The following is a 16,197-nucleotide window of genomic DNA, read 5'->3' on the forward strand; positions in this document are numbered from 1 at the left end:
CAGCCTTGGCAAGAATCCATGTACTGGTCGGAAAACAGCAGAATAATTCTTTAGGTAAACCTTTAGCTTCACCAGGCGACCGCTTCGTTTACCCCGGCGACGAGGACGCTTTCGCCGGGAAGGTAGCGTGGGAACCCGGTACAGGTAACCCGGGGTTTCCGATGCAAATGGGGGCAGGGGTTGCTGCCCACCAGCTCCAAAGGACACAATATTTTGGACCACAGGTTTGAGGTCCAATAGTGTCTGGCGATCATACCTCAGCAGAGACTTTGTTTCATGGATGACACAAATTAAAAATAACATAAACAGGAACAAACTTGGCAGTGACAGACGAGCAGCCACACACACCGGCGCCATCTTGCCACGTGTGAACATAAAGTTCAAATGTACAAATGCATCAAAACATGCATCAATCTTCTCTGTGGTCTTCTTCTCTTCCTTCTGCACGGCAGATTGTCCTCCACCAGCCTTAGACTTCTCTGCCACTCCCGACTTCCTGATGCAGCACCACATCTTTCTTAGCACCTAATAATATGTATGCAAACATGCCATCTGTAGCGCTCTTCTCAGCATGAAGCCATACTACTGCTCACTGATCATCACTTTCACTTTACTTTCACTTTCACTTTATTTCTAAAGCACTTTAAAAACAACATAACAGCTGACCGCAGTGCTGTCCTTTCTTATTTGTCTGAAGCAGATCAAACAAATAAGAAAGGGCAAGACCATTAAGACGCTTAAAAACAAATAAAAGGATTTTAAAATGGATCACATCTCTTCTTAACCTAACCTCAACAACTCTTTTCCTTCCACATGCCATGGCTCATCAGCTTTATCCCTCTGTAGTTACTACAGCTCTGCACATCACGCTTGTCTCTGAAAATCAGTACGAGTACACTTCTACATTCCTCAGACATCCTCTCGTACTCCAAGGTTGTTTTAAACAATCAGGTCAAAAAGATGATTCCCCTCTCTCCTAGATTTCTCCACCACTCCACAGGTATGTCATATGGATAATTTTCCACTCTTTATCCTTTCCATAGCCGCCCTCATTTCCTTGTTACCAACCCTCTGCAGTTCCTGATTCTCTAACTGTCTTCCACCCATCTACTTCTCTCTAACTTTCTTCTCTTCTCTCGTTAGCACATTTCTGTCTCTATCATTAACCACCCTAACCTGCTGCCCATGCTTTCTTCAATCTTTCCTCACTGTACACATCACCTCCCAGTACTCCTGTCTACTTTCTTTGAATCCCTGACTATCCTGTTCTTTCTCTGCTAACTTCTTCCTAAGTGATCCTGTATGTCCTCAGTCCAAAACCAAGTCTCCTTGTCCCCTTTCCTCTGTCCAAAGGTCACATCAAACACCTTCTTTGCAGTTTCCGTCATCACTACAGCCATTCTTATCCAGCCATCTAGCAATTCTCCCCACCACCCAGAGCCTGTATCAGCTACTACACAACATCTCCTTATCACCTGTTCCCTTCAGCTACATGTCCAATGAAGTATGCTCCAATATAATATCAGCCAGCTCTCTCCCTTTACTGCTCATAGACGATACATCCAGTCCCTACTCTCACTACACTTTCCTGCTCTCTCACTGCTTTCTAACATGCCTTCCCCCTCTCCTCTTCCTTTGTCGTTTGCCAACAGTAGTAAAAGTTTTCATTGGCACAAGCACGACATTCAGGATAACTTACTTTTTTTTTTCATCACTTTTCTTCTCTTTACTTTCTGTCATAAAGTGTAACCAAGGCGAATCCTGATATTAAACAATTAGAGGAATGATATCTTATTAACAGAGAAAGGTGCTAAAACAAATGTTTTTTCAGCTAATGTGAAAAACCTGAGGGACTGCGTTAAAGCCCAAAAAAAGATGAAGGATTATTTTCATAATCATAAGAATCAAGCTGTTCTAGAAAAGTCCCAGAATAAAAGCATGTATTTCCTGTGGTGTCAGAAATATAACACTTTGATGTTGTTGCATGATGATCATCATCATTTGTTCTAGTCGAAAATGCCAACATATGTTTAGTTTTTAAAAGTTTAAGATTATAACGCTTAAGAACTGAAGTCAGCTATAGCTACATCAGGATCACCACAAAACACCTAAAAGACAGACAAAATTACAAAACAACACCTCTCCACTCAGATGCTCCGTTTTGTAAGCGCAATACAGAAAACCAATGAAATTAATATTTTAACAAATTTCTTGCTGTAATAAAAAAAAATCTGTTAAAAGTTTTAAAACCTGGAAAAAAGATGACAATATGAGCCTTTCACTTCATTCCGGTGAGTGCTTCACAGCTCCACCTGTTTTCCAGGAGGTCTCAGGCTGTCTTTGGTGATACTGGCTGATGAGCAAAGCACAATCTGATAGCTCCATGTGGGTGTTGTTCCCGCATAATCAGACTTAATCTTGGTCCACATTCCACATTGCAAGTGACCACTCTCATTTCTGTGATGTCATACTTTTGTGATGTGGACACACTGTTACACCACACACTAAACCCTAACCAGAAGAGCTTAACCCTAACTATAGCGCTACAACCCTAAGCACGATCACATCCCAACCCCCAGCCCCAATCCTAACAGCCTTTTATTTACAATGTTTTCCTGAGTGCTCATTGGCCGTTTTTGTTTTTTTACACGTCACAAAACTATGACATCATAACAATATGCTCACTTGCAATGCTGAACTTGGACCAACATTAATTATGATAATTCAAGAATAACTCTAATAAGAGAATAAAACTAAAGCATCTCTATTTCATACCAGCTGGTATCTGGTATGAATACCCAACCCCCTTTTTGGGGTTTGTATTCTGTTAGTTTACTTATGATGACATATCTGTTATTTAAGCACATATCTTGTGTGGACTCAGTGTTCTAATTTTAGGCATGTTAAAAATCAAAATGTGCTTCTTTTTGTTTTTCCAATAATCTTCCATAAAGACAGTTTTTAGCTGTGCAAATGGTTCTTTTGTGTTTTTAACAAATGCGTGAAAGAGTGTGTGTCCCTCTGCGCTCACTGCACATGAAATTCCAGGCTCTTCAAGGAAATTCAAGGCCTTGTTTGATGGAGTTCAATCATCTTTTTTATTTACTTCCAATTAAACGTTATAATTCCAAATTCAGCAGATGTGTTTTTCCTTTTGGGGATTTTCATGTGTTTAGGGTGCTGTATAGGAGATTATAGTGTGCATGCATACTCTGCCATTATCATACCTTATATATGACTCTGAGTTTAAGTTGAAGTTTGGACTTGTAGCAGCTGCAGGGTCTTTTCTAACATCTCTTCCAGGATCTCTACACCTCTTTTTTTTCTCTTTCTGAGTGGGGGATAACCGAGGCGGGGGCTTCTGCCTCAGATATCGCTGCCTTGTCATTTAGGAGCAACATGACATTATGCTGCAACGAGGCGAGTTTGGGGTTTCAAAAAAAGTGGGGCTTTATAGTGACTGTAATTGGAGCAAGAGCCACATTCCTGAGCTGGAGAGCGAATCTGAAATACTCCCCAACAACGGGGGATGATTAAAAGACACCACTGCCAGCTGACTTCTCCTTATAATTTAAGTCTATTTCTGGATTTGCTGATGGTTTATAAAAAAAAAGAAAGAAGGGACAGCATGTTCCAGATGTGGGCCCTCCTTCTTCTCCTCCTCCTCCTCCTCTGGCTTCAGCTTCCACCTCCAACATGCCTGACAGGGAGGTGGGTGGAGGTGAAGGTGGAGGTGGAGGGAGGGTTGTGAGGGAGCGCAGGAGAAATTTGGCAAGTGCCCTTGAAAAGAAAGAGCAGGAGAAGAGATGGTTCAGTTCTGAGGACGCAGCAGAGGAGCTGAAGACGGATCATCATGAGGATGGAGTTTTTTTCCAGGATGAAGGCTGCTGGGGTCATTACGCTGACGATGATGATGATCAGCCTTCATCAGATTTATTCTTCTTCTGCTCAGGTTGGTACCGGTGTCTGACCTGGTCATGCTTTTTAAAAAAATAAGAAAAACGTGAAATCATCTATATTTGGACCGAAGGTCTCATAAGACTAATTCAATATAATGTATGTATTCAATCGAATTCAATGTAATTAAAAAAATTACGACTGTTTTTCTTAAATAAAATACATAAGAATAGTTCTTATCATGTTTGCATTTTACTTTTATAGCTTTTAGGCTATAACACTTTAATGTTCCCAGTCTTGGAGATGATATTCCTGAAAAAAAAAGTCATCCCCTAAAGCTAAAATAATGCATGTTTAACATGTCAGCTGACCCCTCTCTAATTAGTAGGACACTGAAGGAACAATTTTGAGTAAAATGAAAATGAAATATATGAAATCAAAAGTTCATATAAAGTTCAAATAAAAAAATCAAGCAAAATGAAGTAAGTTTAATTTTTTTTTTTACATTGTACTCATGTAACAAAATTTCATGGTAGATTTACATGTAATCTAATTACTTAAGTCAGCATTTTGGGTCTAAATGTTTTTTGAGTAAAAGTTGACATCAAAATGATTTTATATCCAGGTTTTATTTCTTAGAGAGTCAAAAAAGTTGGAACATGATCTGATCAAGAGAAAGATCGTGATCTTTTTTATATTAAAAATATATTTGAGATTATTTATTGAAGCATAGTGCAGTACCACACACTATGATTATAGATATAACAAAGAAAAATCCATTTAGCTCTGTAAATTTGGCCATATGATGTTCATAATCATCTTCTCTTGCAAGTCCTGAGAGCTTCAAGCATGGCTGATATTTTTAGATTCTTCTATGCTAAACATAAACATCAACTCGTTTTTCAAACTCAATTAAACATTTATGCAGACAATCATCGCTGATGATGAGAGCTCGGTCTCCAACTAAGACTGAGCAGTTTTCAAGAATCCAGTTTTCCAACCTGAAGGCAAAGAGCAGCAGGGACACATGTTTCTCAGCATCTGTAATATCCAGATGTTTCTGAGTCAGAACATTCAGCAGAAATGACCTGACCTGGAATTTCAGGCATCACAAACACATATCTTCAAACTGTAGCTTTGTGTGCTTCAAAAAATTAAGATCAAATTGAAGATTCATCTTTCTGACATGTTGGAGAAGGTCCAGCTAGAAGCAGAAAGTATAAGACGACACATTAGGAGTTCTGCTCAGAGCAAAGGTGCACAGGAGCATGACCTTGAATTTGATTCAGGTAAATTTAAATCAAGTGGAGCTCTTTGAACTTTTTAATCTTGTGTACCGTTAAATAATGTCCAAAAAACTAAAATAAAAAAAAAGAAATTCAACGACTATGACACACCCTTAGCCCTGGTCAAATCAATCAAAGTGCACGAACAAATTCTTGTTTTTATTGTCATTAGAGTTTGATTACTCACACCAACACCAAAGTCTGTTTAAATACATAGTAGCTGCAGCTCAGCACGCAGAGCTCAGGTTCACCCTCCTTAGTCTTCACTGCCTGTAAGAAACCAAAGGAACGCCTCCAAACACCGAAAACACAAACCACAGGTTCGCTGTGTGGCAGCAGCGCCGAGTTAAGCTGTGTTTCAACAGTGATTGTGAGGCGAGCGGCCGCTTCTGGTTCAGTTTTCACCCAGGCTTAAATGCAGCTCTGAAAAACCTCACCTCTGTGTGCAGACCTCACACCTGCAAACAGAATGTGATGGTCATCTTCTGCCTCTAGCCAAACAAATTATTACAACCTTGGAAAAACTTTGTGTTTTCATATTTGGGCCTAAAGATAGAATTAATAGTAATTAATGAATATTTATTGTGATAGGAGGCATTTAGAAGTATACACCCACATCCACCGTGCACATTTGAGCTTGAGTCAGCTGATGGTTTTGGTGTTCTGGCCCCAGAATTTACTCAGCTTATTATAAAAGTGCCAAAAAAGACAAAGATTAGATGGAGGAAGGCCTTCTCTAACCCCTCCTCGTCCCGCCCCCACAGGAGTGTCCATCCACTCACGATCTGCTGAACTCGCTGCGGCAGGTGGAGAAGATGCTGGCGGTCCATGAGACGTCCTACCAGCAGAGCCTGCGCTCCCTAAAGAAGAAGATTAGCACCCTGCACAACAGCACCATGGCCGTCTTTAAAATAGGTAAAAAAATAAATGGTAAAAGTGGGAGGAGTTTTTGGTGTAGTGTCCCTGTGGCGGGGCATGGTTTGTGGCGGAGCTGCAGGGGAGGCTGACACACTGGAGCACCGTCAGTTCCTGGTGTCTGTTCCAGATGACCACAGGGTTTGAGCTGGTGTATAACTTTTCTGAGGTCCAGCAGGTGGATTAAGATTATCTCAGACAGAAATGTTTTGCCTTGCAGCATCCTGCCCCAAACCGGATCCCCCCGCTCACGGCCGCAGACTGGGCAGGGTATTTGGCATCGGACACGAGGTCCACTTCCTGTGCAAGTCCGGCTATGAGCTGATTGGTCCTCGGACCCGAGTGTGTCTGGAGTCTCTGAAGTGGAGCGGTCAGCAGCCCATGTGCAGACGTGAGTCTCCGGAGGTCAATCACAGTTCTGCTTCAAAGTTTTGTGCTTCTGTTTTTTTAAACCTGGTTTTTCTTTTCAGACCTCAACAGCACCGCCAACTCCCTCCCCTCCTTCTCTCCCGCTTCTCCCTCCTCCTCCGCCTCCTCTTCGTCATCATTTCCTGCTTCTGCTGCTCTGTCAGCATCCTCTTCAGCAACTTCACTTTCTCACCAGTCACCCACGTCATCCTCTCCCTCCTCTTCAGTACGACCCTCTCACTGCACACACTTCCTGGGCTCCACCCGCTGCACCTGTGACGTGGGCTTCACCATATCAGGCCGTGACAACAACATCTGCACAGGTGATCAGTCCATACCAATAACCACCACATTAACAAAACGCTGATCATTCTCAGCAGTTAAAAAAATCGATTTTCAATGTCTTCGCTTGAGAACCAAAATTGTTGGATGTAAATTTTCTTTCAATCAACCGACCGATTAATCAACTAGAATTTTGCTTGTGTCTGTTTCAGATATCGACGAGTGCCATCTGTTTCCCCTCGGTCAGCCTGGCCTGCTCTGCGTCCATCAGTGCGTGAACACACCCGGCAGCTTCCACTGCATCTGTCCGTCCGGGTACGACCTGACCAGAGACGGCCGCAGCTGCACAGGTCAGAGTTCAGAGGTCATCCTGTTCTATTTGGGGAATGTTTAAGATGGCTGCGCCCTTGTAGTTGTACCTCTCACCTTTGACCTTTCGCATTCAGACATTGACGAGTGTGAAAACCGGATGCACAACTGCACAGCAGACCAGCTGTGTGTGAACACCTACGGAGGTTTCCAGTGCGTGACGGTGGAGTGTCCTCGCTTGAAAAACGCCACGTACATCAAAACATCGTCCATGTAAGAGTACTTACCGACCTTTTTCTCCTCAACCTTCCTCTGAGCTGTTCTCTTCTATCTTACCTTCTGTGTCCCGTTTGTGTCTCCATATCTCCACATAAACCTTTAGTTTGTACAATCTGAAAGTTTGCGAATCTCACTATTTACTTTAAAGGCAAACAGTCTGAGTTTCCAGTTTGCAGCTCACTTTTCACAGTTTCAGCACTACTTGGCAAGTAGTTTTTGATGGTGGACAGACAAACTGGCATCTTCCATGCAAAGTACTGGTGACCATGGCAACCTGTGGTGCCTTAACAATAATAAAAAGGTTTTTGGTACAGCACCAAATACCTGTTTGCAACCAGTTTCACACTAGAAGCAACCACTCAGCAGTGGGTCGAGTGCTAGACACTTTTTCCTATCAACCGATGGTTGCCAAATGATTGCCAACCAGTCTCTAAGTCTGTGTGAGTGGGACTCACTAATATTAACTCGAATAAAGAAAGGTTAGAGTGTGATTTGATCCCCAAAACCAAAACAATCTGTCTGTGATTCAAATGAGCTCAGTGGTGTGATATTTGTCCCATTGGTCAAAAATCAGTCCACATGCTGTTTGAGGCAATCCAGAGAGTTGCAAAACATCTGGAAACTCTCCAAGTTCTATGGACTTCGTCTATTTGTCCAACAACTGTGGATGAAAACAAAACTGACAGTCTGAATTTGAAACTAGCGAACAAGCAGTCAAAAGAATGACTGCCCTGAACTACACTCAATTTAAATCACACATCGAGAGTGCAATTAAACAGCACCCAGAAACACAAAGACACAATCAAAACCATAAACCTGTCACCTCAGAAGAAAAAGAATCAGACATAAAGTCAATGACAGGGACAGCGATAAAGAAATATTTGACAAACAATGACCTCGACCTCACAGTTAACCACTTCCCTCCTCCACCCATCTCTTAGCTCTGGTAGAATCTGGGCTGAGAGTCAGGCTGAGGTTTGGCCTCAGATGAACTGCTAAGTTTTCAGGCTCCAGTTAGCTGATCGGTCAAGAACCTTGAAACGTGTTTACAGCACTGGACGTGTTTACCACAGCAGATTGTTCAAGTACTTTTTCCACACCTGGAATCACGGAGATGCCAAATTGCAAAAATTCCCCCAGTCAAACCCAAGAAACTGCAAGACAAATACAGTCAATACAGTAATTGCATGAAAAGCAAATAATATGAGGATTGACCTGATCACTTCTTTGTGGGGAAAACCACCAAAAGAAAAAATAAACTATTGGGAGAACTTACTGTAAAAGTTGCCCATCATTCATCTTCAATTTGAAAGAGGATGTCAAAGGCATGTAATCTGAGCGAGCCTTTTGTTGGACTCACTAGCTAAAGAGGGACTTGGATAAAGATGATTTAGCAAGCCACAAATTCAACACAAACGTTTGCAGAAAACAGCTGTTGTATCATCTGTTTCCTGTATTTTGGTCACAAAAAACATGAAAATTGCAGGCACACAGGCTCTCCAGGGTGTTTGGCTTAGTTCAAGGGTTCTGCAAAATATTTTCTGAGAAGATTTGCAGTGGAAACGTTACTCTGAAGTATTTTAACTATAAAATTTTAACACATCAATTAAAAACTAAGAATCATTTTGCATAAGACTAGAACAAAAGGCAGCAGAGGAAGGATAAAAGACTGTATGTAGTGAAATTCCTCACATTAGTGCCATCACAAAAGAATTTCTAACTTTGATACAAAACCTTTAACAAATATCAACCCTTGATACCATTTTACAAATGCGTCAAATATTAACATTAACAAAAGCCTCTCGAGGTCAAATCTTCTCTAAAATATTTTTTTAAGATTTGCATGATTCACAATTCAAAATAAATCTTCCATTCAGTCACGCTCTGTCTGAAATGAGCTGTTTTAACTCACCCCAACCCCCAACCGGCTGCAGAAGATGGCCCCGCCCCTTCCTGAGCCTATTCCTGTCGGAGGTTTCTTCCTGTTAAAAGGGAGTTTTTCCTTCCCACTGTCACCAAAGCGCTTGCTCATAGGGTCATATGATTGTTGGTGTTTTCTCTGTATGTATTATTGTAGGGTCTTTACCTTTACAATATAAAGCGCATTAAGGCAATTGTTTTTGTGATTTGGCGCTCTATCAAAATATAATTGAAAATTGAACTCCTAGGATAACTCTCTCTGACCACTTAGAGAAAAAATATACATATAAACTGTGAGGTTAGTGGCAGTCCATGTTTCAGACCATCTGAGCTTTTGGCTCACAGAGGTTACTTGTATATATGCTGAGTTATTATCACTCAACTTTTGTTATGTTTAATATGAACGTTCACTACTGGGACAGAACATATATGACAGAAAACACTAACTCTGTCAAACATTTCAGCCATGTATGTCTAAAAAACACCGTCCCAAACCTAACTCTGAATCTGGGAGGGTGCAGAGTACGCCTGCACTCTCTCCAGCATATAACAAACAAAATCATGTGTTCACTTTCAGTGTTTGTGTCAATTTCTGAGAAAAGCAGGTCCTTACCCATGAGTACAAGAGCAGGGTATCATTTCAGGAGACTAGGATCATTTCAGGATTTTAACAGATTACTCTGGGGATGACTAAACAATCATGGCGTCTCTGGAGAACCATAAACAATCAGACTGGATTCTACTATAGAGGAGACAGGAAGTCGATGAAGATGAAGAATACAAGAATGCGTTCCAACCCGCAACCACACTTTGTTGGAGATGTAGAAGATGTTTTTGACCCAAGACTGACCTCAGATGTTTTTTTGCTAACTATGACTCACAAGCTAACCATGAAGTGTAGCTTTACGTGGTAGGAGGCATTAGCATGCTGAAGCTAATCAGATTAAACTGGATTAAAAAGATATACGTCACAGAGTGATGAATATAAAAGCATTTTACAGGAAGTGAAAAGAGTTATTCAAAACCAATGGGTGCCCTCAAAAGAGTCATCACAAAGACAGAACGATAGCTTGAAAAGTTTAATTAATTTTCTCTAACTAATAATCTGCACTTCTCTCAAATTACAGCTAAATCACCTTTTTCAGATCATGTCAAGCATCCAAACAGGTTTCTTCTCTCTCGCTCTCTCGTTCTAATCATCATGTTTTGTCTGGTTTGCTGTATCAGCTAACTTTTTTTTCGAACTTTATTTGAAATGATAAAGCGAACAGTCAGTCATTCCAGTTCAGTTTGTACAGTAGACATACAGGGCAAATAACAGTAACAATATACAGTACAATGAAGTAAGAAGGATTATTTCTGAATGAATTTCAATCAATGATAAACCTTTTTTATTGGAAGTCAATTTAAGAGAGTTTAAGTAATATTCAATTTCAATCAAAAACAAATTAAATGATGAGTTTTGAAATTTGTATCAGCTAACTTATCATATAAGTAGCACTAACACATGACACTTTTTTATTAGAGTTTAGCATCAAGTCCTTCTGTGAGCTCGATCTAGTCAGTTAAGAAACGCTGGTTGTGTCAGTTGCTTTAACGACAGGTGCAGTAGAGGGGCAACCATGAGAAAACTCGAAAACAGGAATGGTTTAGCTTGAGGCGATACGTGGACCTCACAGAGGTTTCACAGGTAATCCGACTCCTTCAGGAAGGCACATCAGGACATTCCTGGGTTTTCGTGCATTTTAAAGACCCATTTTTACTCCTTGGCTTTTAATTCTGTAGGAGTCTGTCATTATTTTATTCTTATTATTTTCCTTTCCTTTTAAATGTTACCTGATTATTCTATTGTACTGTACTTTTAAAAACAACAACTGTGGACCAAAGTGCTACATAAATAAAACTGATTTGATTTGGATCTTTGATTTTTTAAGCAGTGCATGTGAATCTATGAGGCCACATTCAGGCTTGGGAACGGTGGACTCTTTATGATTGCAATAACCCTCAAGTGTGAGGTGACATCACAGGGTCCATGTAGTGCTTTAAAAGTAGACGCTACTCTGAAAGCTGTCTGGACATGTCCAAAAAGATGGTCTTAAGGAGAAGTGAGCCAGTTTTAGAAAATCTTTTTGATCACATGTTAGTTAGTTGTCCTTCTGTAATTGAGTATGTTGAAATCTTGTTCTTCCATTTATCCAATTCAGTGCTGCTGAGGGCAGCTGAAGCCCTGAGGCCTCGGTCTGCTGTTTTTTGTACTTGTTCATCTTAGATTAGGACAGAGAGCAGGCCGGTTGTTCCATAAGAATGACTAAAACCTGTGAATAACTGAAAACCAATAATGTTTACCCTCTTTGTGTTCTTTCAGGCGGTGTGAGAGGAACCCGTGCATGCTGGGAGACAAGCCATGCACTCAGGCACCAAACTCCATCTCCTTCCACTTCCTCTCTGTAGTGTCCAACATGTCCGCCCCGCGCATCCTCTTCCGGGTGTCTGCCGCTCGCGTGCTGGGCGACACGCTGCGATTCGGCCTCGCCGGCGGTCGCGGCCGGGGCCACTTTAGTGTGCAGCGCTCGGGCAGACAGACGGGCACCCTCCTCCTGGTGACGCCCATCAAGGGGCCGGCCACGCTAGAAGCCGAGGTGGAGATGAGCGAGCTGGAGCACAACACCCTGCTGGGCCGCTACCTCACCAAGGTCACCCTGTTCGTGTCTCCGTACGAGTTTTAGAAAGGAAGCGATGACGGTTACCCGGGGTTTGTAGAAGGAGATAAGCTGAACTCTGACTGTACTGATGAAGACGTTTCAGGGCAGGATGAAGAGTGGACGTGGAACCACTGAGTGTTTTTGACCTCTTTGTAGGTGACTAACTGTAATTTTCTAGTTCTTTTCAAAAATATGAATTTTGTATATAGAGCATAACATAGCCAGATCCAAGAAGACCTAATAGTTAGTATTTAGGATTTTGAAGTGGGCCTGCTCTGCCTTACATCATTTTCTTGACATATGTGTAATATGTTGTTTTTGAACACAACCAGATAAGTTTCAGATAATGAGGTGAGCACATGTAGAAGTAAACCTTGTGAGACAAAAGCTCAGGCTTCACAAAGTTGTTTTTTTTCTACTGTTGGAATGATGTTACCAAGTAGTAGATATTCCTAATATGGTCATCTTAAGTCCCTCCCATACACTTTTGTTTTTGGGAAGGACAGCCAATCAGAGACAGTTGCCTTAATAAGAAACATGAACTGACAGGAATAAATTAAAGTTGTTGTTTGTTTGTTTTTATAAAGACCTTGACTCTGTTGGGTCCCACCTAGCATCACATTCTTCAATATTTTAAATTATTTTGTATTGAAAAACAATCTTTAAAAAAAAAAAAAAACATTCTAACTAATCTAATGTTTGTTACATGTTCGTTTTTAAGAGTCTGTTCTCTACCAAAGTCACTTCTGTAGAAAGCTAACACTAACTTGGACTTAGACTGCTAGGATGCTACGCTACACTGGCACTACTTAGTGCACCATTCTAAGTATGGATGTTAGAGTACAACCTGTACATTCTCCTTATTGGTTTAGTTCATATTAAAAGGTTTAATACTGCTTTTTACACACATGTTTATACAAAACCTTCCTTCAGTCATATAGAGCTACTCTACGGATGCCATCATTAAAATATGGAGCTGGAAATGAGGAAATTCAGTGACCCTGGACGCAAAACAAAAGTCAGCGAACTGGAGCACAAATTCAGCCAAACCAGTTAATTAAAGGTTGCGCAAATTATATGTTTGAGAAAGTCCTTCTATCACCTCTGAAAAACTACAGGTCAAAGTTCATGTCACTTTCAATTTTAAAACACATGCAGGGATGTGTCGCCCACATTTGTTTTTTTATGTTTACAACTGTGGTTATTGTTTTCCAGTCCATTCACTGGAACAATAAAAACCATAAACAACACATCCATTCAACCATCCATCATCTTACTTCCACTGATTCAGGTCAGGAGCTAGTTCCAGCTAGTTGAGCTAAATGAACATGAAAGGAAGCACAAAGGTTTCTGTAACATGTTCAAACAACTGAAGCTGATATCATCACTTATTCAAAAGTTCTGTTTTCTCAAACTCTGTAAGAAAAATGAGGCATTTTGTGTTTTAATATTTTCTTGTGCTGAGGATGTTGTGGATCTCATGAAAACAGTGACTCTGTTTCCTAACTTTAACCACATGATAGCAACCTTGACTTCAGCGATGACAAACTAAACCTCAAGCTTCACTCGTGTGCAGGAATCAAACTACTTCTGGGAACCAGCTGTGTGCAGGAGATAAGAAACTTTTATCCGCCATTTGAACAAGTTAAATGAATTCCAGGAACAAGTTCATTATCTTGTTCTCAAATCAAATCAAATCAAATCACTTTTATTGTCACATCACATGTGCAGGCACACTGGCACAGCACATGCGAGTGAAATTCTTGTGTGCGAGCCCCACAAGCAACAGAGATGTGCAAACACAACAACACAAACGAGCAAAATACAAGAATGGCCAACCTGAAACTAATAAATATATGTACAATATATAATAGTGTATGCATTTCTGGATGTGTATACTAAATATTTTCCTACGTGTGTGTGTGTGTATACACATTTTTACAAATTAAATAGTAAAAAATAATAATAAAAAAAAAAATAATAATAATAATAATAATAAAATATATAAAATATACAGAGTTGAATATGTGCAAAACAAGTGGCATTTATATACAGTGTGGAGTGCATAATGTTGAATGTTCTCAGGAGGTATTGGTGTGATTTTGTTTTTAAGGGTAATTGTATTGTGAAAAGAAGTTATCCTCTTGTGGGAAATGAGAACACCTGGAACGAGATATTGTCTTCTGGGAACGAGTTAGTTAAATGTTCCCTTCATAAAACATTTTTGAAGCTCTGTAAGACCATAAAAATGTCTCCAGCATAATGAAAAGACATCATTTAACCCCGAACACAGCTTAGCACATCTAACCGTCTGTAAATTGTCTAAGCAATCGTTTTATTGGATTTTCCAATGATTCAAATACTGAGAAGCATTTAACCCTGTAACGTATTTGACATGAGTTTTTGAGACCTCTACATCATCAGTGTGACGATTTTTGTTCCTAAATAAATTGCCCCAAAACGCTGAATGGAATAAAGTAAAATAATTTATATGGCAATTATTTCATGATTCATCAGGCTTTGCAAGGTGAAGGATTCTGGAAAAACCTGCAGTGATTTACCTGATGATAACGTCATCAGAGGTGCTGATACACCGTGGCTGTGCAGGCTCAGCATTTTTACTCTGTATTAAAACTTCAAGGTCTTTGCTGATACTGTTCGCAAACTTTGTATTATGATTTTCCCCAAACTACAGAATAAACACATTTACCTCGACATCGCGTCAGCCTTTAACATGTGCCGAGTTAAAAGCTGTAAATAATGGAAGGTATGTTTTTTGTCTTGAAATGTTAAAACCATAAACTGTAGTTTGTCTTTTGTGCAGTATATGACTTCCATGCGTTTCGGTCTGCAGGGCTGAAGAATTTAACACGGCTCTGCGAGACGGCCCGAAGCCTCCACGGGTCAGACAGAACACATAAAAACAGGCAGCACAAACGCAGACATGTATGTTTACCCTGCATGCCTGCAGAGAGTCTCACAGAGTACAGAGAGCACAGCGCAGAACACAGATGTTTGAGGAGAAGCATCCACACTGCCAGATCAGCCCCACCATGAGACAAGGGGAATATCATGATGGAATACAACGTTCCCTGCATTTGATTATTTTCCCCCCTTTAGTTTAATTGGAATCACTTCATACGTTCACATCTTTAAGTACCTTGTTGTGGTCTCAGCTTAGTAACGTATCAAAAACTCTCCAGAAATATGCAGGCGGTTTTAAAGGTCTCATTAATTCAAAGCAGTTGGTTATTGTAGTTTTAGCAAGTTTAATGCAAAGATGAGGAAATGCTCGGTAAATTGAGAAAATACGTAAATCACATTTATCGTCCTCGTGGAAATTCTGTTAGTCTTTGCAGCAATGGCCAGATAAATGCTGCTTAGCAACAACAAGGAAGTCACCACGAATCAAAACACCGCCAAGCTCGAGAGTCACGCACCTCACATCAGCCAGGTTTGTTCAGGAGATTTAGAAAAGATATCAGTGTTTCAGGAAAAGTGGTCCACCACTGACGACTCACAAGCCTGTGTCAGGGAGGGAAACTAGGCAGAGCAAGTTTAAGGCCATCACGCTTATTCATATCCCACTATGACCTTTATGCTCTTTGCTTCCAGGTTCATCTGCAGGATAGAGTTAGGCACTCAAAATACTTTGTTTTCATGGTTCAGGTACATCCATGTCCGCCTAAAACGTTGCCCTACCTAATAAAGCTTAGTGTGAAAGTCAGAAGAAAACTGTTCTTAGGGGAAGTAAAGATCTACTCTCAGTTGTGAGAGTGTATCAAAGCACCTGGATGTGTTCGTTCAGGCCTTCACTGATGCACACACAGGGGATGTCACCCAGTATTTCAGTTTAGACAGTGCTCGGCCCCACCCAGTTTGAAGGGAAAGCGGGTGGATTCATGGCTGCATCACTGTTGGGCGCTCCGGCTTTTGTGCACCATTTCATTCTGTGAGTGAAGGTCTATTGTTCTGGATAATGGAGCGAGTGCTGTTCACAAATAGAAGCAGGAAAGACCAGAGTGAAAAACACTGGAGCCGCAGGCTGCAGAGGGGAAGCCAGATTACAGCAAAACGCCTAAAACAATGGTGGGCTGTAACGTAAAAGGTACTGTGTGTGATTTAGTTTGCACAACCGCAAAACATGTCCTTTAATTCAGAGGAAGTTTCACTGCATTCATTCACGTTTTGGGGCTTAA

General features: G+C 40.8%; 1 protein-coding gene across 1 annotated transcript; it reads left to right on the forward strand.

Annotated features, from left to right (window-relative positions):
- The first annotated feature begins 357 nt into the window (after positions 1-357).
- Positions 358-14,713, forward strand: LOC113025116 (fibulin-7-like). Its single transcript, XM_026172554.2, has 7 exons — positions 358-3,952; positions 5,948-6,098; positions 6,319-6,489; positions 6,569-6,829; positions 7,001-7,138; positions 7,235-7,370; positions 11,662-14,713. The coding sequence occupies exons 1-7, from the start codon at positions 3,854-3,856 to the stop codon at positions 12,020-12,022; spliced, it is 1,317 nt and encodes a 438-aa protein (XP_026028339.2). The 5' UTR covers positions 358-3,853; the 3' UTR covers positions 12,023-14,713.
- The last annotated feature ends 1,484 nt before the right edge of the window (positions 14,714-16,197 follow it).

The sequence above is a fragment of the Astatotilapia calliptera genome, chromosome 7 (genome assembly GCF_964374335.1).
Source record: "Astatotilapia calliptera chromosome 7, fAstCal68.1, whole genome shotgun sequence".
Classification (NCBI taxonomy): domain Eukaryota; kingdom Metazoa; phylum Chordata; class Actinopteri; order Cichliformes; family Cichlidae; genus Astatotilapia; species Astatotilapia calliptera.